The sequence below is a fragment of the Sceloporus undulatus genome, chromosome 3 (genome assembly GCF_019175285.1).
Source record: "Sceloporus undulatus isolate JIND9_A2432 ecotype Alabama chromosome 3, SceUnd_v1.1, whole genome shotgun sequence".
Taxonomy (NCBI): Eukaryota; Metazoa; Chordata; class Lepidosauria; order Squamata; family Phrynosomatidae; genus Sceloporus; species Sceloporus undulatus.
In genome coordinates, this window is record NC_056524.1 from 72,428,435 (window position 1) to 72,449,679 (window position 21,245).

Sequence of the window (21,245 nt, forward strand, 5' to 3'; positions counted from 1 at the left end):
GAGCGCTTAGACAATAGGCTTTAAATGTTAAGTCAAAAATTGGATTTATTGTAAATGCCACATTCACAGAGCACAGATTTCTTAGTAACATACAGATTTATGCAGTTAAGCATTTTGACTGAGTAAAGAAATCCTCCTTGCACAGCTTTTTAAAGATGTGCCTAAGCTAACCTAAATAAGCAGACAGCATAACAGAAGAGGGAAACGTAAACATGTAACTGCTTAAGCATACTTTAATGCATATAATATTTTAATATTATATACATTAACCATTTCATTCATATCTAAATGTAAAAACCAGCTCATCTGTTGTACATTGCAATTATTACCCCAGTCATTCATTAAGGTCAGGAAAATTAAGATACCCTTTTCATAAGAAATCAGTTACGCAAAGAAAACTGTATCACTACAAATTTTTATTCAGAAGCCCATCTTTTTAAAAAAATTGTCATTATGAACTTGTTTGGTCAATCAACTACAACACTTTCTAACAGACAAGATAGAAATGGCATGGCTCAGAATCTTCCAGATCTTTCACGATCTCTTGACCGCCTTCTATCACGCTCTCGGCCGCCACCTCCGCCGCCACCGCCACCACCACCACCACCACGGCCACGATCTCTGGATCTAGAGCGACGCTCACGGGATCTTGACCTCGATCTATGCCTGATAGAAAACAAAAATGCATGCACTAAAAAACTTGTTTTCTTACACAAACTGTTATCAGCCAGTAATCTAAAATGCTTAAGGCACTTAAAAACAGAATTCAAGGGAAGGGTTAACTGCACCTGGTTCTGAGTAGGAATGCATATGCATTCCTACTATAAATATATGCCAGAATCTGCTGGATAGTTCCAACTAGAGTATATCCATTGAATTAATGGAACTAAATGTTGACTTGCCAAATTTCCATCCAATTAGTGGGTCTAATCTAGTTGAGAGTAACAATTGGATTTAAGATTAAATGTTAAATACAGTAAATACAGTCAGATTGGGTCTGACATTGTCCTATCATTGTCCATTGTAGCTGAACTGAAAGGAGTCTTTTTCATCATGGTCATGTGCAAAGGATGGGCTAAGGAAATTATTTGTGGGGCTAGTGCTATGATGATTTAGGTTTACTAACAATAGGAGTAATGTTAAAATCAAAATTTGTTTGAGTCATGTAGACTACAAAGAAAAAATGTTCTTCTTTGGGCTTTGGGCAGCCAAGGATAGGCCTCTCTTGGCAGGGAAACCCTCACATTCATCAGTGGGCAGGAGTAGATTTGTATTGCCATGCTGGCACCGCTAAGTGAGCTCATGTGACACTCCTGTACTTTCCAGCACAACCATCTCAATCATGCTGCTTCTGCCCCCAACATGGGCCCAAAAGATACTGCAGAAATAATCCAATTTGAGACTGCTTTAACTGCCCTGGCTCAATGCTAGGAAATTCTGGGAAGTGTAGTTTTGTAAGACATTACATTTAGCCTTCTCTGTCAAAGAGCTCTGGTGCCACAGTACACGACTCCCATGATTCCCTAGCACTGAGCCAGGGCAGTTAAAAGTGGTCTGAAATTGAATTATTACTGCAGTGCATTTTGGACCATAGATATATCAAGTGCACCATACATCTCTGGGCCATCTAGCCCCCATCACTGCCAGCTTAAGCTGCATTAGCTATTGTGATGTCAGTGCTAAGCCCTGTCTTTTACTTAAATATGCTATGTGCCAGCACCAGGCCTACATAAGGAGCTATGTTCAGATGATCGAGTTTCAAATCGTGCAGGAGGTGGGGATGTTCCCTTCAGTTCTCCCTGGCTCACAGGGAGTCTGCAAAGGGACTATAATTATGTTTGTCCAAACATATTTACAAACATCAGGGATAAATTCGTCCAGAACATGGCCCCATAGCCCGAAATACCCACAAAAAACTATGGATGCTGGCCATGAAAGCCTTCAACTTCACATATTTACAAAGTCTATGCAAAAGTCTATGCAACAATGCTACCTTAAGAGGGTTCCCAAGCATGGATTGCTCTATAACCAGGTAGGCAAAGTGCAACATGTGGGTCGCAGGTCACCCCTTTAGGGGCTGTTTGGTAGCCCCTCGGGTGTAAAAAATCATTTTCATTTATAGTAAAAGAATGAGAAAGGCATTTTTGTTTTAAATGGCATGAGGTACTAGCAAGAAGGATGAGTCTAAGAAGACTAATCCTTATCCTAATAATAATTTCTTGGAAGGAAGCTGTGTTAATTTGACTGGGACTTACTTCCTAGTATATTTAAGGATGACGTATTTATTATTTGCAACTCTGCAAAAATACAAGTTCACAAAAGTCACAAATGCACAAAATTATTATTGGCACTGTTCTGCCAGAATCACCCAATTACAAGTAGAATAGGCACCAGGCACCGCTGGCACATGCAAAAACTGTAATGAGCTGTGCCATAATGTCTTGCACAAACAGAATGAAATACTGGTTTGACATTGACAAAAAGATGAAAACATAGTTTCTACAAACATTAGATACAACTCCTAGGCCCTCTCCCCCACCTGAACAGTATGGGACATCTTAATCAATAGTGTCCTGGTATTGTCGCTTCATTTCTATCAGAATAAAATCACAATATTTAAATAATCTGCACGAATGTGGCTCTGTACCCCATTATTATCACTAAGCATAATTCTTCTGAAGAGGCACAGTACCAGTAATTAAACAAATACATTTTCTATTACCCCAATTTTAATACTTGTTTTCTTTTATTTATTTGATTTATATCCCGCTTTTCTCCCAAATGGTCTCAAAGAAACTGTAACAGTGGAAATAACAGCTTACTATGCCAATACATGTACTCAGGTTTAGCTCTCTGGTATATGATTATTTTTATCTATTGAAAAAGGGAGAAAACCTCAGATGAATTTTATGTTATGGAAATTTCAACAAAAATAATGAAGCAAACACTTTTCAGATTTCCAGCAACCACTTTTTGGTCAGATATTACTGTATCCATTACCAACTGCAATGGAAGGTGAAGTAATTTAGAAGTGATTGCTACTTTTGCTATTTATCAATGTTCAGCTTCATGTAATGGAATAAACTGGTGAAATGGATAGCATTTCACCATCTAGCTCAGTGGTAGGTAAAAGGTAGATCAGGTTCTAGAAAAATCTCTGAGTTATTTGCAGTAGATCATCAATATTTTCTGACTCTGAATTGTCTAAATGAACAATGAAAGGTAAAAAGCTTTTCACCTCAGGATACTGGCACAGAATACATATTCTCAAAAGTTGCTGTGCCTTAGTTCTTAACAAGACTCTGCCCACTTAATCCGCCTTATTTTGAACCTGGCTATGACTGGTGTATCCTGGAGTTTTAGTAGCATTTCCCCTCAATCCTGAGGTTTATCATTTCTGATCTGGGTTACTCCCAAATTCTCCCTGTTTGAAGAAACACAGGGGGGAATGTGTGTGTGTGGGGGGGGGGGCGGTGTTTCAAAAGGACTCCTGGAAGCTTTCAGAAAGCACAAACACTTACTTCTTGCGGCGGCGGCCATACAGCTCACGTCTCAGTTCTCGAGAAATGGGTTTCAAATGCATAAAGTTACAGAAACCTCCTCGTGTACACTCTCTAGGGGGGGAAAGGAAATCAAGCAGACAATTAAGTAGTCATGGTGCTTGTTATCTTGGTGTCATGTATTTATTATCACATTAAAAAAAATTCTAAACCCCCTCAAAAAAAAAAAAAAAAAAAAAAAAAAGAAAAGGATAGAGGACAATATAATTACCCCATTTCATACTGGCGGCAACAAGCTTCTCTGAAATCTGTCACAGGGGAGAGCTCAGCATGAATTGGCTGCCCATTAAACCATCGGTTGTTCAAGTCAATCACAGCCTTTTCTGCATCTTCTTCACGTCGAAACTGAAAATGTTTACAAAAATGAAGCTTTTACTTAATATGAACAAATATAGGGTAAAAAAAAGACAGCAGCACAGCAGTGTATATATGAATATCAATTGAATATTCTGTATGGAAAGTGTGAAATATATATTCAGACCTTTCCAATATCATAAATCATAGCATTAATATACGTCTTACTATGCTATGAGTGTATTAACATCAACCTTACAGATCCCTCTTTGAAAGCTTTCTTTTAAATAGGAAAAAAATCCTGTTCTTTTTATGCTCTAAGGTTCTGAACAGAATGGAGCTCCAACCAGTTCTACCTCAAGGCAGCCAAAGGACAAGCAACCAGGGTTATCTGAAGATGCCCAATCCTTACAGATTTTACAACCAACAGTTTCAGGAACAGATTGAACAATGATTGCACTGCAGCCGAAGTGGTTCTTTCAGACAGGTAAAAGGAGCATGTTTACAGGTAAGACATGTGGCAAAAATTTCCATGAACAAAGGTTGTATGGACTACAGAAGGGAACAATTCTTTCAAAAACATAATCTCATTTTTATTAGAGTATATATGGTATAATATGAGCTGAGCAGCTGTCCATTAAATAAATGTGTCAGTGCTATTTCTTACATGGGTTCCCTCCTAAAAATAGAAAGATTGACAAGATCACAAAGCAACACTAACTTTCTCAAAATATTAAAATATCTTGGGTTGGGTAGGGAGAGGAATATTAGTTAGTCTTAAGCAGCAGTGATTCCATAACCAAGGAATAACAAATACAGGCGAGAGGATACTCTTGCCCAGTAAACAGGAAATTTGATTAAACTCTACCTAAGAGTGAATGACAAAAGATACTGTTCTAGGATACATTGGAATAATGATTTAACAACATCAGTCCACAGACCATTAAGTGACTCTGTAGCTTGTTACATGCTTTGCTCTTTAAACAGCTTTATCAAACCTCATTCCTTAGAATATTGGAGGAGTGAGTGTATGTGTACAGCAATTAAGGACCATACTGTTTAGTGTTTGCAACATGAATTCAACTTTTTTTCTGGTGAGAGATAAACAGATTCGGTAATTACACTGACAATATCTTTGCAGCAGCCTCAGAATCACCATAGGTTTTCCACGCACAAGTATAAAATGTAAGGCAAAAAATGTGGTCATTTGGCAAATAAAAAGGTCAGGGTAATTCCTGATCAACACTGGCCCTCCACATGTTTCTGGCTTATAACAGCCCAAATTAATAATAAGAAATTATGAGAGCTGTGGTCCAAAAATTTCTGGACAGTCAAAGCTACTGATTCATTTTTAGTAAAAACTTTCATAGCCAGAGTTTTATGAAGTACATCATCCCTAGAAAGGCATTTGCAGGAAACACCTATCACACTTCAAACCAATAACTCATGTACTTCCAGTGTGCACCAATGCCTGCTACACATTTAATTTTGAGAATTCATAATGAAATGTTTTCAAAATGGGACTTGTGCAGAGATAGTTACATAAAACATATGGGCATTAGCTACTAGGAATCATGTCTGCCATATTTTTAGACATTCAACTCTCAATTATTAACTGTTGCTGCAATATAACACAGAACAGACACATGTAGAACTATTTGATATACAGTGGTACCCCGGGATACAAATTGATCGCGTTACGAAATTTCCGGGATACGAAAAAGTTAGATAGGAAAAAACTGTTCCGGGATACGAAATTTTTTTCGGCGCGAAATTCAAACGCGCGGCTTTCCAGCGCTAGCGGAAAGCCTTTTTCAGGTTGCGAAATGCATCGGGTTACGAACAGCGCGGCGGAACGAATTAATTTCGTAACCCGAGGTAGCACTGTATTGGAATTCATGTGTACCACCCCAAATGGAGTCAAAATTAGACAAGCCTACAATTCAGAATTAAACACTGAAATACATGGTAAGCAATCTCAGAGAAAACAAGGATATGTTTGAATCTAGAGAAGGGAAGAGAATATTTTATATATTCACATTCTAAGTGTTACATCTATATAATTCATATTCAATAATTTTTTGTATTCGGCTGACTGAGTTGTGGTTAAATATAATTATCATCTGTATGCTGCAGCTACTTTACACTGGCAAAAATGTGAGATACTTTTTTAAATACATAAAGAATATTTTAGGATATTTACATTTTGGTAGGCAAATGGCTTGTTTTTGAATCTTACCTTTACATATACGTTTCCAACTAGATGATCTCCAAGGTTATCACAGACATTCATCTCTTCTACTTCACCATACTTTTCTTCCATTTCTGTGAAGACCTCCTGAACACACACACACACCCCACAAACCCAAAATGTTAATTTGATCTAAGGCAGAAGTATTAGTAAGCAAATACATTATTGCTGGCCTCACTTTTGGCCTGTATGTATCTGGCAATGGTTTTGTTAATTCAAAGTGAAACTTCAGGTCTCAAACTAAAAAACAATGTTTTTCAAACTTAAAACAGAATGGTTTTAAAGGATCAATGTTTTAAACAATTTTAACGTTTTTACTCTTTTAATAAGCTATCTATTTTAACATTGTAACAATTTAATTCTGTTTAAATGTATCACTTTTCTATCTTTTTTAAAATGTTGTGAGCCACTCTGGCTCCCAGTTTTGGGAAAGAGCAGGATATAAATATAACAACAACAACAATAAAGGAAAAACACTGAATCAAATCTAAACTACTTTAGTCACATAGAATTCCTGTTAAAATCTAAGCAATTCTCTTACAGATGCAAATGAGAGACAGGGCCCTAAACAGACATGCCAAGCACCAGCATCGGGCTGATCCAGTGGTGTGGCGTTCAGATAACTAAGGCGGCCCAAACCTGGCCACAAAAGGAGTGGGGGGGAAAAGAAAAGAAAAAAGACAGAGGCCGCTCCAAGCCGCCTGTCTGTTTGAGGCCAGGGTCAATTGACCAGGTCTGAATCCAGTCTATTATGTTTTTCTGTAACCTGTTGTTAAGATTATTAGATGGTACTAAGTGAATCAGAACAGAGGCAACAAAACCAAAAGAAATCTAAGAGAAAGCCAACTGAAATTCTTGGAAGCTAGTCTTAAAGGTGCTGTTCAGTTCATGGCTATCTCTAAAAGTTAACACAAGCATATTTTCATTCAAAGCATCAGTGACAATTTATTGTGTCATGGAAGCATTCTGTGCCCATAGATAGTGAGTGTCTTTACTGTTCTCCTGTTGGTGCAATAAGCACATCACTATCTCTATTCCCACTGAAGAAGGGTCCAACCGGTATGAAAATATAATGGACTGCAAGACATTTTTATTGTTGAGAACTCTTTCACTTACATTCTTTTGCTACTTGTCTCAAGACAAGCTTTTCCAAAACATGCATATGGAACAAAGCATCTCAAATACCTACTCTCACTATAGAATAATGCAACTTATAGTTGGCCTGCTTTTGTCCCATAATAAATTTTAGAACTTAACATTTCATCAGTCAGCTTGAGGCAAACACTGACACAAACTTTTCAAAGCATTATTTAGTTTAACATACCTCAAAGAATTCATCATAATGTTCCTGCATTTCAACATCACTCACAGCACCTGCAAATACCAAGTCATATTAATTAGAATCTATCTTCTAACAATGACATGGACTTTGAGTACATTATAAAATATCTTTAAGAGAACTGTCAGAAGGCAATTACTGTAGTAAAAATATGAAACATGTTGCTAGCCATTAGGAGTAGATCATGAGCAGTTCTGTAAGCCCTTAAAAGGAAAACAAAATCACAGCAATCTCTTAAAGTTCTAATCCATAACCCGATGGCACTCTTACACTGAGAAACTGGTTTAATCTAAGGAAACTGAAATTGTGGGACGCAACCTGCTAGTTCCAAATGTTTTAAGTTTTAATGCAACATGTTTTCATTATAATCTTTTGGAGATTAATTGCTAGGACTCAAATTAGGGAAGAAACAGAATGATCTATAAGGGAGTTTCACATGAAAGATACCCTAAAATTTGTTTCCTGGTGTAAATAAAGCCTGCTCACAATCAACTAAATGTACTGAACACATTATTAAGCCAACATGTTTTTCATTCAGTTAGTAAAACTAGGTTTACTAACTATGGGTGGTAGGGAGACTCAATTTTTCTCCAAAAACCAATTTAGTATTTTACGTTCCCCAGAACAATTCGAACACATCATGTCATATTATTTTCATGTCCTCAAGGTGGTATTTGCAGGCAACTAGTTGACTAATATTCTAAAAGCAGGTAATATGGATATCAAATAAATGTGTGTGGTAGAAACTGATGGTTCTACAACATTTTAGTACATATTAAAAACAACCCAAACTGCTTCCATTTGCATTACATGATCCAAAATGGTCCTATTGAGTGAAACAACTTTAAAGCATAAAACAAAAATATATATATATATAGTACAAACAAGAATTTGAAGTACTCAATGACTAGAAAATTCCAGGAAATTTTGAAAATTAGTTTTCAACACTCTTGAATAGAAATAGTAGAGTCAGATACTCTTTAGTCTCTAAATTAAAATCAAAGGGACACAGATGAAATAAAATAAAGAAATGCTGACAGATAATGGCCAAAATCCAACGGGGTAGTTCCACTGACAGAATTGGGAGGTGGGTGACCTACTCTCTACTGCAACCTCCCCTGCACATGAAAAACCTGCTCTCTTGATTAGTTTCTTGGATGCCAGGGTAGAGTGAGATAGAAGGTTGGTATACTGGTGCTGCAGCATCAGCATGACATTGGATTTAGGCCAGTATATTCACAGTATTTTATCCCCTTTAAAATGCATTGTGAGCTTTAAAAATGCATTAACCTGTCCCAAGCAATCTGTCAAAACATAGTAGAGCTTAATAACTATGTAATTCTAAGAGAAGAGTAGTTGCACATTAACCATACTTTTAAAATATACTTTATTTTTCAGAAGGCATCAATTGCTGCCATATGTTACTTTGCTAAATCTGATATAATTATTTCCCTGTAAAAGATAATATTAAACAAGCTGAAGTCAATGATGGTGCTCTGGTAGGCTGAATGAATACACCACCAGATGACTATTTTTAGACACAACTGATGTTTCTGTATGACAATAATGGGAAGCAGAATAGTTAAACAATGTATATATTTGCTTGCCAGTTTATAGCAAACCATGCAATAATTAAAGCAGCAAAAAGCTGTGACCATTAAGCATAATTTCCCAATTGACAGCAGATATGAAAGATATAGATTTTTAAAAGAGACTTGTTGCAGTAATTATGCTGATTAAGTTATGGACAAAGAATATTAACATCTCCACAGCAGACCATGCAATTTTAAAAATGGATTTTCAAGTTGGTGGAAATTTTAACACATGCCCAGGAAGGTACCTATCACTGCATATTATTTAACAGTGATAGTGGAAACAGTATTATAGACAGCAGACTGCACTTAACTATAAATTCCCTAATCATTGCATTGTTTAACTGCATCATGAGCAAATCACAGGTGTGTTTATTTACCCTTTAAAGTCACTTACTTCTACTGATGTACAGTAGACAAGAAGACATCCACATTTCATGACTATACAAGTGTTAACGAACTAGTTCAAGACAATCTCCACACTTTCCCATAAATGACTATCAGTTCAGAATTTCAGTTTTTAAAGCAAGGAAGGAATTATAAGTGTACCTATGCAGAGAGATCAAATTAAAGTGATTTAAACATCTACAAACAAATGGAAAGGCATTTGAGTTAATTTCTATGCTGTTGATCTCATTTTTGGATTAAAAGTAATGTGTTGTATTAAACACATCAGAACACATTAAGATGGTGGAGACTAGTGGTAAAGATGGGGTAGAGAGACCAATGGCTCAAGGATGCTTTGAAAAAGTGTTCCTTTAAAAAAACATAAAATGGGCCAATTGCCAAAGTTTCAGAGGAAACAAAACTGAGGTGAGGGGCATGGGGTATGAGAAGGAGCAAAAATTTGTCAGGCAAATTTAATAAGATGTGGTCAGTTTGTTCCATTAAACTAAAAATGGTAGACCAGCTTCAGTTGACACTGAGCTCTGACAATCAAGACCAGGGAACCAGTGAAGGAACTTGTATGAACTTACAGCGCAAACCGTCAGCAGACTGGGAAGAGTTTTGAGGGTTACGGTAAATGTTCAAGAGGGCAATGGTCTGAAATACAAAACGCAACAACTTTATATTATGGAAAATAAGTTTAACAAGAAACTGGTTTCCTTGTGGTGATCACTTTTAGTTGAGTCTCAGTGCTGAAAGAGAGAATGTTATTTTCTCCCATGAGAGAAATCTGCAATTTAACTTGTGACTCTTTGAACCACCTAACATTAAAAAATAGAGATCTCACAACACTTATTATTGCATTTATTTAAAATGCAACAACTAGTATCTGATCATCAAAGATCTCGAACCTGAATCCATAAAAATATGGAAGTATGGAAAGGTTAAAAATTGTCAGGAACTAGATTCCACTATAACAAACAATAATAAGGCTGTCATGAAATCTCTATTGCCTAAGAATGTTAACATTAAACAAAACCCAAGCTTCACTTACCGTACATGGCAAAAACAATCATGTTTTTGGACCAAAAAAAACCCAAACAAGATATTTGATAAATGCCTAATGCTTATTCTTCCTAGCATAAAAACCAGTGTTCATGTCCTGACTGAAAAAGGTCTGAACCAAAAAATCAAATCAGGCTATCTTTATTAATCAGCATTCATTTTTGCACATAGGCATTTAACAAACTTCTTGAACAGCATAATAAGAGTTCCGTCACTTGTCCTGTTTGCAACAGCTTTATGTCAGCAGCTCAGAAGCCAACATGATTTTCTCATATTTAGGAATGGGCTCTTTAAGACCATTCTTAAAAAAATTTCTCCAACTGTGGGACTTACAGTGTGAGCCGTCAGCCGTCTGTGCACTGTTTTGGGGATTACGATAGATGTTTTGAATCAAGATGGTCTGCGGGGAAAAAAAATAAAAAGGGGAATTCTACTGGCTGCTGTGCATATAATAGACAATTGCAAAGAGACAACGTTTTGTGAACAGCTTAATATAAAATGTATTGAAATTGTATGCTATTATTTTGCTTTTGCAATATGTCTTTGAACTATCATCCAAACATCCATATTACGAAAACAGCAATTAATTTCACCAAGAAGCTGCACTATCAGCTTATCTAGGGAAATATGGCCAGTCCAGGTTCTAAAATGGAAACAGTAAAACATGTGTTTAAGTGTTATCTGATTTTAACCACACATAGTACAAAGAGCAATAAAAATGCTGCATGGTGCTCACAACATGGGAATGTCGCTGTATCAAAAGGTCACTGTCACAAGGACTATCTTTTCTCTTATTAAGCATTTTCTTGGTGGAATTTCTGTTTCAATAATACGACTTTCTAAAAGTTCTTTTTTTTTTTTTTTTGCAGATCTTAAAAGAAAATATCCTTTCAGCCTTTGTGCTTTCTACTTGAAGAATTGCCCAGGCAGACTTGAAACCTTACATTTGTATCGTTCTTCTTAATATCAAGTTGTCTGAAAAAACAAACCATGTTTAAGTTAGTAATCTAACATCTTAAAGTTTTAATGTCCATATTAGTGTGAGTAGCTCAATGTTACTTAACTAAAATGTTAGTTGCATGAGCTCTTATTCAAACTGAATGTAATCCATTACATTAAAAATGTTTTCAGAGCTTATTTAATTAAAAAAAACTCAGCCAGTATTAACTCCTGGTTCCTTGCCACAATAACATATAAAGTATATCTATATTGGTTTACTGTTATCTAGAACATTTCACACTTGCAATACTTGTGATTTATTTATCACCAACATTTTGGTTTTTTTTAATTTTTGAGCAGCTAGCAAGAACTAGCATGATAGTCTTTTAAGCCATACTGTTTAGTAATGCAATGTCTGAATTGACCATAAAAAGAAAAGACACATCCATTGTTTGTTTACTATTTGTTATTGTATACTACAAACAATTAGCACAAGCTACTGCATTTCAGTAATTGCAAAAGATCAATCCTAAATTAAGCTGCTTCATAGGCCTGTTACAGACAGGCCAAAATAAAGCTGCTTCGAGTCACTTTGGAGGTATGGTATTTCAATGATACATGAGTCCTAAGAGTCTGGAAGCTGCACCAAAGCTGCACTCCAATTCTTAGGACTGGAGCGTGGCTTTGGTGCGGCTTTTGGACTCTTAGGACGCATGCATCATTGAAATACCATACCTCCAAAGTGACTCAAAGCAGCTTTATTTTGGCCTGTCTGTAACAGGCCATAGTTTCAGGGACACAGATACTCAGTAAGAGCCAATGGAGGACTGCCATATCCAATGCCAGTGGCATTTGGACTTTCTACCCTTCATCCCCCCAACTGCAGCCTTCTTGTGCTACCAAAAATAAATAAATAAATAAAATAAACACTGAAGACTTCCTAGAAATCTCCCAACAGGTTTTTAGGGGTCATGGGGTTTAATTAGGGAGACATTCTTATCCAGGGTACATACACCCCTGGATTCTGATGTAGTTATTTGGGTACATAGATATGAATGAGTAGCCAGCATGGCATAGTGGTTTGAACTATAACTCTGGAGATCAGGTGTTCAAATCTTCACTCAGCCACGGATACCCACTGGGCAACCATGTACAACACTCTCAACTTCAGAAAAGTCTGGGGCAGGTTTGCCTTAGAGTCTCCATAAGTCAGAAATGGAGGCACAAAACAAGAAGATATGAATGGGCTGGGAAAAGATAGGATAGTAGTGTATCTTGATTTCCCTTTAGCAAGAACTTTATCATTCTATTACACATAACTACCAATATGAAAACTAAGGTCCAAAACACACTGCAGAAATAATCCAGTTTGAGTCTGCTTTAACCGCCCTGGCTCAGTATTAGGGAATCCTGGGAATTCTAGTTTATTATGGCACCAGAGCTCTCTGACAGAGAAAGCTAAATGTCTCACAAAACTAGAGTTCCCAGAATTCCCTAGCATTGAGCCAGGACAGTTAAAGCGGTCTCTAGATCACTTACTGAAAAGCAGCACTAATTATACAATTGAATCTGCAAAACTTTGGAAATTACAAATATGTTGAATGCAGTATGTAATGTAACATATGCTTTAAATTTTAAGAGTTCTCTCAGCTATTGAATTCCAAGAAATGGGGCAATTTAATTTGGTTAAACTATTCCATTACTTTAATATTCAGCATTCACAGATGAGTAGGCAGGATGCAAAGAAGCCTTATATTATTAAATGATGAAAATAGTTCGCAAAATACACCATGAAATGATCGGAGTAGTAAATAAAGCTATTTGATAATCGCATCCAGCTTAAGTGTGAATGTTCTTAATTACTTTAATGATGCTAAAACTAATTACAATGCTATCAGCATGATTTAACACTGACTTTAAACAATACCTACTGGGTGCCAGGCAGGCCACACTTTTAACATGTACAAAGTCACCAGGACACACCTTTAAAATGCTAGGTTTTGCTGATGTGGGAGTTTGCATTTTTGCTATTTCACAGACCTGCTTTGCCAGACAAAATATTAAAGGAGATTTTGGTCAAATTTGAATGGCTGCATACTTGGTTGTTTCACCCCAAAGGTTACCACTGGCTGACCTCAAACTGGGAAACTAATGGAAACATTTCCTGTAACCAGTATAGATTAAGAAGAAATTAAAAGGCTTTGTGGGAAAAATAAAAAGCAACTTAAAAGCATGCCTACAGATCAGACTTAGACATCATGAAGCTCTGAAATTTACAGTTGCGATTCAAGAGGGATGTAAAAGTTGGGCAAAGAGAAAAACACAAACCTGGCTAAATGTTGGCTTATTATGTAATCGAGAACACCGGTCTCCATGACGACATGCTCCAATTTTGAAATAAAAAGAACAGTTCACTCTGAAACAAAAGAATGCAAACTATGATGTATGTATATAAACCAGAAGGCAGAATAATAAATAAGGATCACATGCAAAATAAGAGACTATAGTTATGAAAATTGCAAGCATGACTACTACTGTGAGAAGTGAGGCCTCCATCCAAATGTGCGCACATTCTGCGCTTTGTGCTCTTACTGAACACCTATGAAACACATGGCTTTCCCCTTTCTAATCCAGAACATTGCCGGACTGTTCTACTAATTCTCAAAAGCAACTAGTTTCCACCACAAGGGATCTGAAGAATTCTACTGGACTGAAAGGAAACTTTCCAAGTTAAATGCTGTTTGCATTTTAGAAAATTTACTAGAGAATTATGGAAACAAATCAAAATGTTCACCTCACAAAGGCTGCATCTGCACTGCAGAAAGACACTACTTTAACTGCCCTGGCTCAATGCTATGGAATTCTGGGATTTGAATTACGCAAGGCATTTAGCTTACACATTGGAAACCACTTAGGGAGTGCTTAAGTGCACTGATAAGTAGTATAGAAATGTATTTGCTATTGCTATTTAGCCTTCACTATCAGAGAATACTGGTGCCACAGCAAACTACAATTCCCAGAATTCCACAGCACTGAGACATGGCAATTAAAGTCATGTCAACATGGTTTTTTTTGCAGTGTGTTATACAGCCAAAATGTGTTATATTTCAAGTTAATTTGTTCACCTTATCCCAAGCATATTTACTCTGATGCTCAATTGTGGTAAACAGGGCCCATTCTGTTAAGTTTGGCTTTACTACATAATTGAAATGTGCAGGCAAACTGGTTGTATTATTCAAAGCCTGGAAAGCAGAGAATTGGAGGCATCACATTTTTAAAGTAATGAAAACCTACTCAGGAGTACTACTACTAGCCTGTCTTAACAGTGTTACGTGCCAGAAATTAGTGATCAGAAACTGATTCATACTAATTTTCTGGTACCTAAGAGATTTGCTTATTGTTAAAAAGCCAACCATCAAACTAAGTGCAATGACGATCAGCAGGTCCTTCAAGATGCAGATATGCATATAGAGATAATGGTATTTGAGGACAATTGTCTATGCAAACTATTTACAGGCTAATGCAATGACAATTAATGGACAATACTCAAACAGAAGGTGTGCTGGTTATAACATATAAAAACCTATGTTAGGCCAACACACTCAAGAATATTGTAGTCTTTCTTAATGAGCGAACATATTCCCAAAACCAAGTGTTATAAGTAATTCTACTAAATGTTCATATCTAAATCTATTGTACTGTACCAAGTATTTCTGTATTTTTTCATTTATAGTTGAATACTACTATTGTCTGAGACAGGAAGTATATGATACTTTTATCTCTTGAACAGAATGAGTCTGGGGCCCTTGCTAATTGCCAAAGTCCTTAGTAACAACTTTCTTTGTATCACGGTCTGGGAGTCAATACAAATCCCATCAGCCACTGTACATAGGAAAGTACACGTGTATAAAAATTAAAGAGCCTTTTTGTATTTCCTTGTAAATATGCAAGAGCCAACATGGCATAGTGCTGTGGTTCTCAAAAGAGACTGGAGTTAAAGTTGCTCAGAAGGGCCTGAGACTTGGAGGCCCTGTTCCCTCCTCTGCTTCCCAAACTTTTTCTGTCCTGAAAGGAAATAGAAAAGCAAGGAGGGCACTTTCAGCCTCTCCCTGAAGGAAGAGCAGAGCTCTTTCCTTTTAAGATGTTAAAATATGAATATACATAAATGTGTAAATGACAATACATACACTAAACAAAATATTTTTATTCATATGTCAAGCAAGGGGGAGGCACAACATCCAGATGTAGATGTAAAGAGAGTCACAAGGGTAAAAAGTCTGAGAACCATTGGTGCAGTGTCTTGACTTCTGGACTGTAACTCTGGAGAGCGAGGTTCAAATCCCCACTGGGCCATGGAAACCCACTGGGTGACTTTGGGAAGTCACACAGCCCCAGAGGAAGGCAAAGGCAAACTCCCTCTGAACAAACCGTGCTAAGAAAACCCCATGATAGGGTTACCCTAGGGTTGCCAACAATTTGAGGGCATGTAGCAATACAAATATGCAGCACTCCAGGACTGTTGTGTGCTACCAGTTAAGGCAGCACAATAATCAAATCCTGGTGTGGCCTGCAACCTCAAGCAAGGATATGTGCAAAAACATGTTTTTATTCTTATTTTTATCCCACCTTTCTCCCAAAAAGGGACCCAAGGCGGCTCACAATATAATTTTTCAATAAGGGATTTGGTTCCAACTGCATTGCATTTCCTACCTTGGCATTACCTTTCTGTGATATTATAAACAAGAGCAGTGAATAGCAAAGAAAGAGTTCTGTCAATTTACTACCACCACTCTCACAAATACTTGGGGAGTGGTGGAGTCTCTTTCTCTAGAGGTTTTTAAACAGAGGCTGGGTGGTCATCCCTTGGAGTTCTTTGATGATATATTCCTTCATGGCAGGGAGATGGACTGGATGGCCCTTGTGATTTCTTCCAACTCTCATAGAATCAGAGTTGGAAGAGACTGCAAGGGCCACCCAGCCCAACCCCCTGCCATGCAGGAAATCCAAATCAAGCATCCCTGACAGATGGCCATCCAGCCTCTGCTTAAAGACCTCCAAACTCTGATTCTTTTCCTCCCATTTTACAATTGGCTGTATAAAGTGCTGCTGGAGTAGCAAAAATGGGGTGTGGATACATCTCTTTAAACTGCAGTAAGCAGAATGGTCAGATAATATGACTACATGGGAATAAAGGAGACCAGGGTCCAAACACACTGCAGAAATAATCCAGTTTGAAACTGCTTTAACTGCCCTGGCTCAATGCTATGGAATTCTGGGAACCCTAGTTTTGGGAGACATTTAGCCTTCTCTGTCAGAGCTCTGCTGCCACAATAAACTACAATTCCCAGGATTCCCTAGCACTGAGCCAAGGTGGTTAAAGCGGTCACAAACTGGATTATTTCTTCAGTGTGTTTTGGGCCTGAGATGAGGATTTTTTTTAAAACAAAACAAAAACCAGAAAACCTTTTGAAACAAGGATTCCAGATTCATAAACTGGCAATGTTGTTTTGCACTGTTGTCAGTCCTGTGAATTTTCTTCTAGACAGAAGAATGAAGACTCACCACTTGAGGAAAGGGACCTTTTGTGCTTCCCTGGGCAGTCAAGTCTCAAGTACTCAAAGAGAATTTGTTGGATGGCTGAGTAGAGGCAGGTTTTCACTGCTCTGCTTCTTTGTCAGCCTAGCTGTCTTTTTAATACTTGATATGTGGTTTCCAAACTTCGTTCCCCCAGCCCAGATGTTCAGCTTCCAGAATCCCCTGGCCAAGCTGGGTGGGGCTTCTGGGAGCTGAAGTCCAAAGCAACTAGAGGACCCAAGTTTGTAGTACAGTCAGCCCTCAATGAATTCAAGCACCCACAGATTGATAAAATCCAAAAAGCATTTTGCCATTTTATATAAGGGACGCATGCCATGTGTTTAATGGGACTTGAGCATCCAAGGAGTCTGGTATCCACAGGGTGGTCCTGGAACCAAACCCCAGCAAATACCAAGGGCTCACTGTGGCTTCCATTTTCTGTTCACGCCTAGCTTGCCTTTGAAACACATTCTGCAGGTATATGAAGCCATCTTGAGTGTCTTTACTGAGATACCAGGGATAATACCAGTGCGTAAACACATAAGAGTATTTTCCTATGGATTAATGGTATTTTTATACCACCCCATTATCAAAGTTCTCTGGGCAGTCTAACTAATATCAGATTTCTATAGAAATATTTTTAAAACAATAAAATATAGAAAACACACCGCAATTGTTTTCTATATTTTGATATACTGTACAATATAAAATATAGAATAGAGCCAGCATGGTGCAGCTGCCGGTTTGAGTGTTGGACTATGACTCTGGAGACCAGGGTTTGATTCGTGGCTCTGCCATGAAACTCAAGGGGTGTCCTTGGATAAGTCACACTCTCTCAGCCTCAGGATGGAAATGGCAAGCCTCCTCTGAAAGAATCTGCCAAGAAAACCCTGTGATAGATTCACCTTGGAGTCGCCATAAATCAGAAGCAGCTTGAAGGTGACTCTAAAACTGTGTTTCTCAACCTTTGGTCCTCTAGGTTTTTGAGACTTCAACTCCCAGAATTCCTGAACAAAAAGCATACTGGCTGGGACTTCTGGGAATTGAAGTCCAAACACATCTGGAGGCCCAAAGGTTGAGAACCACTGCTCTAAAACAAAGCCAGGCCATTGAGACAGTGTGGTGTAGTGCTGGACTGTGACTCTGGAGACTGGGGTCCAATCCCCAGCTTGGCCATGAAACCCACTGGGGGACTTCCTGCGAGTCACACTCTCTCAGCCTCAAGGGAGAAGCAATGGCAAAACCTCCTCTGAAGAAACCTTGCCAAGAAAACCCCATGATAGCTTCGTTTTAAGAGTCTCCATGAGCCAAGAAATGACTTGAAGGCACAAAGATAACCTAAGAATATAAAAGGTATGATATATAAAACGTAGAGGGAGGGGGGGAAGGTCTTATGGTCAGAAACCCACTGTTAGAGCCCACCAGGCACTACTAAAGGCCAGGGACTCTTGTCCCTTCACTGCCCTGTTTCTGCTTTAGCATCATTTTAACCATTTTAATTGTATTTTATTACAGTTACTGTTACGTTGTATTTCTTGTTGTTGATTTGGGGTCAAGGAGGGAGGGGTTGTGGGGTTTTATTCTGTTCTATTGTATGAACTGCACTGATGTGAGCCGCCCTGATCTTGTTGGAGAGGGAGGGAGGGAGGTAGAGATAAATATGATTATTGTTATTTTACAGAATAATAGTTATAAATTATTATAATTTCTATTACTATTACACTACATTATAAATACTTAATAATAAGTTTTTATTATGATCCTATTGTGGCGGTTCATTGCCAAACGCGGCTGGCCTCCCCTCCATTCCTCTATTATGAGGCTTCCTGAGGAGGAGGAGGAAAGAAAAGAGAGGCCGGAAAGCAGAGGCGCCAAGAACTCCTCATGTCTCTCTTTCGCGCCTGCGCACAAGTGCGCTCTCGCTCTCTCTCCTCCTACAAAATGGAGGAAAGAGAAAGGGGGGGGAAAAGGCTCCTCGAGCGCGCGCTCTTTCTCTCTCTCTCTCTCTAACCGCCTCCAATGGGGAGCGTCCTCTGAGGCTCGCGCCGCCAGCGGCGACGGAAAGCGAGAAAGGACATTTTTCTCGCGCGCTGCAGCAGGCAGGCTCCTTGTACGACGAGCGCCGCGCACGCGCACTAGCGACCGAGCCGCAAAAAAAAGAAGAGTAGGGAGGCTCCTCGTGGCGGGGAAACCGCTCCCAGGGCCGAGAGAAGCGTGGGCACCCTGCCCCCTTCCCCATAGAATGCGCGTATACACACCCACACGCCCTCCCCGCTCCATGGATTAGCCGCCCTTCCTATCGCACTCACTTGTCTTTTTCGGTACCGAAGATGGAGGCCAGATACTCCGCCATGTCTCACAATCTGCCCTGCCCGGGCGTCTGCCGGCCACCTCGGCACCCCCCTATGGCGTCATCACTCGGCGACGGAAAGGCCGTGCGGAACGCGCGCGCGCCGGCCCCTCCCCCTTTCAATCGCGGTAACCATCGACCAATCAGCGTAACGGGGCGGGGCTGGCGGCGCGTTGTAGTTTTGCGCATGCGCACGACGAAATTGCATCCTCCACGACAAACTCCAACTCCCAGAATTCCTCAGCCTTGAGCCAGAAAAGAGTTAAAGCGGTGCCCCATGGATTTCATAGGCTTATCTTGTTGTTGTTATTTATATGCAAGCCGTTTCTGATTTATGGGGTGGATCCACACAACAGAAACAATCCGGTTTGACACTGCTTTAACTGCTCTGGCTCAGTGCTGTGGAATTCTGGGAACCCTGTAGAGCTCTCTAAAAGAGAAGGCTACAGGTCTCATAAAATTAAACCTACAGCACTGAATCTGGGCAGATAAAGCGGTCTGAGTGGTTTGTGCAGTTCTTGTGAGGAAAAAAGGGGGCTTAAGAAGAATGCCTTGAATAAACAGATACACTTTAAAATGGATTAAAATGCAGGTGTTTATGCCTCCTCCTGTCAGTACATTAGAATAAAGAAAGCCTTTGGCTCATTTATCTTGGGTGAGGAAAGTTGCATTGGTTGCAGCAGCTGAGATATGGCAGGATACAGTGTACTTCAGGAAAGACCCTAATTCCCCCTGTGCAGAGAACGAGTGGGATGTAGGGGTTTGAGTGCTAGACTGCGGCTGTGGAGATCAGGGTCTGATTCCCTGTTTGGCTTTGGAAACCCCTTGGTCAAGCCATATAAGAAAGCTTCATGATAGAGTCACAACTTAGGGTCACCATAAGTCAGAAATGACGTCAAGATGCACGACAAGTGATGATAAGGTACACTTTGAAGTCCAGGTCCACATAGTTATAATGCACCCATAGTGTGAGTGTATGCGTGTACATACACATCTTTCTCCTCGGAACAGCAATGCATAGCATTTTAGATTGTAAGCCTGAGGATTGGGAAATGTCTAATTAACTATCTGTAAGCCGCTCTGGGAGCCTTTGTGGCTGAAGAGCGGGCTTTAAATATAATAAATAAATAATAGTATAATATTCAACTTCTTTGGACCAACTGTCATAGAATGGTGCACTGACAAAGGCAATATAGCAGTTGGCATTTTGTGTTTGGGATGGGGAGATACTGGTGTGTATTCCTGATATAACATTAAATTCACTGAGTGACCTTGCGCCAGTCACTATCTGAATCTAGTGTATTCTACTGTGTTGTTGTGAACTTAAAGTGTATTCGGTATATGTAACTCATATATACCACCATGAGCTCAGTGGAGAAAAGGTAGGATACAAATATGAGGAACATTAAAATACTGTACTATAGCTAGACTTAGTGGGAACAAGAAAGGCTGGGGTGAGCAGACTACATCGTCATCTCTCCTGATCAAAATAACCAAGTGCTTCAGCTCTGTCAATCCTGGCTTCACAGCAACACAGCTTAAAGGTCCAAAATAGGATATGGCCACTTTGGCAGCTTGTTTGTCTATAGAATGACTGGCTGGGTGGCTGGGATGGATGGAATAAAATGTGTTAATTGCTTGTTCTTTACCTCCTCAGAAGTTTGGTCCTTAAAAAACTGGCTCCAATAAGGTGTGAAGGAGGGAGCTTTGTGATTGACATGTGGATTAGCATTAAAAAATATCAGCTTCCTTCAAAAGCCAGAAAACAGGTTTCCCTTGAGCAATATCTGGGGGAGAAAGCTGTATGTATGCCCACTTTACTGCCAGTGGGTTCATTAAAGTAGCGCACTGTATTGCTGTAGAAGCTCTCAAGAAGATGCTAACATTGTCTTTG

The 21,245-nt window shown here is 39.0% G+C and overlaps 1 protein-coding gene across 5 annotated transcripts; it reads right to left on the reverse strand.

Annotated features, from left to right (window-relative positions):
- Positions 1 to 396: 396 nt before the first annotated feature.
- On the reverse strand, positions 397 to 19,459 carry U2AF1 (U2 small nuclear RNA auxiliary factor 1). 5 transcript variants are annotated; one of them, XM_042459036.1, is made up of 9 exons: positions 19,311 to 19,440; positions 13,756 to 13,843; positions 11,433 to 11,463; positions 10,822 to 10,888; positions 7,430 to 7,479; positions 6,094 to 6,192; positions 3,772 to 3,905; positions 3,522 to 3,614; positions 397 to 666 (listed from the first exon to the last, which is right to left on the reverse strand). In XM_042459036.1, the coding sequence occupies exons 2-9, from the start codon at positions 13,800 to 13,802 to the stop codon at positions 516 to 518; spliced, it is 672 nt and encodes a 223-aa protein (XP_042314970.1). In that variant the 5' UTR covers positions 13,803 to 13,843; positions 19,311 to 19,440; the 3' UTR covers positions 397 to 515. The 5 variants fall into 5 exon arrangements, with proteins under 5 accessions (XP_042314970.1, XP_042314968.1, XP_042314969.1 ...); XM_042459034.1 differs by lacking the exons at positions 10,822 to 10,888; positions 11,433 to 11,463 and adding an exon at positions 10,014 to 10,080 and having other exon boundaries at positions 19,311 to 19,459; XM_042459035.1 differs by lacking the exon at positions 11,433 to 11,463 and having other exon boundaries at positions 19,311 to 19,459.
- Positions 19,460 to 21,245: the final 1,786 nt, after the last annotated feature.

Bases quoted from the DNA above. Each gene is read 5' to 3' on its own strand.
- U2AF1 (XM_042459034.1), bottom strand. From the start codon at position 19,354: ATGGCGGAGTATCTGGCCTCCATCTTCGGTACCGAAAAAGACAA. The intron at 3,615-3,771 runs GTAATTATATTG...TTCCCCCCCTAG, and splicing joins TGCCGCCAGTATGAAATGGG to AGAGTGTACACGAGGAGGTT. The intron at 667-3,521 runs GTAAGTGTTTGT...GTTTTCTATCAG, and splicing joins TATGGCCGCCGCCGCAAGAA to GCATAGATCGAGGTCAAGAT.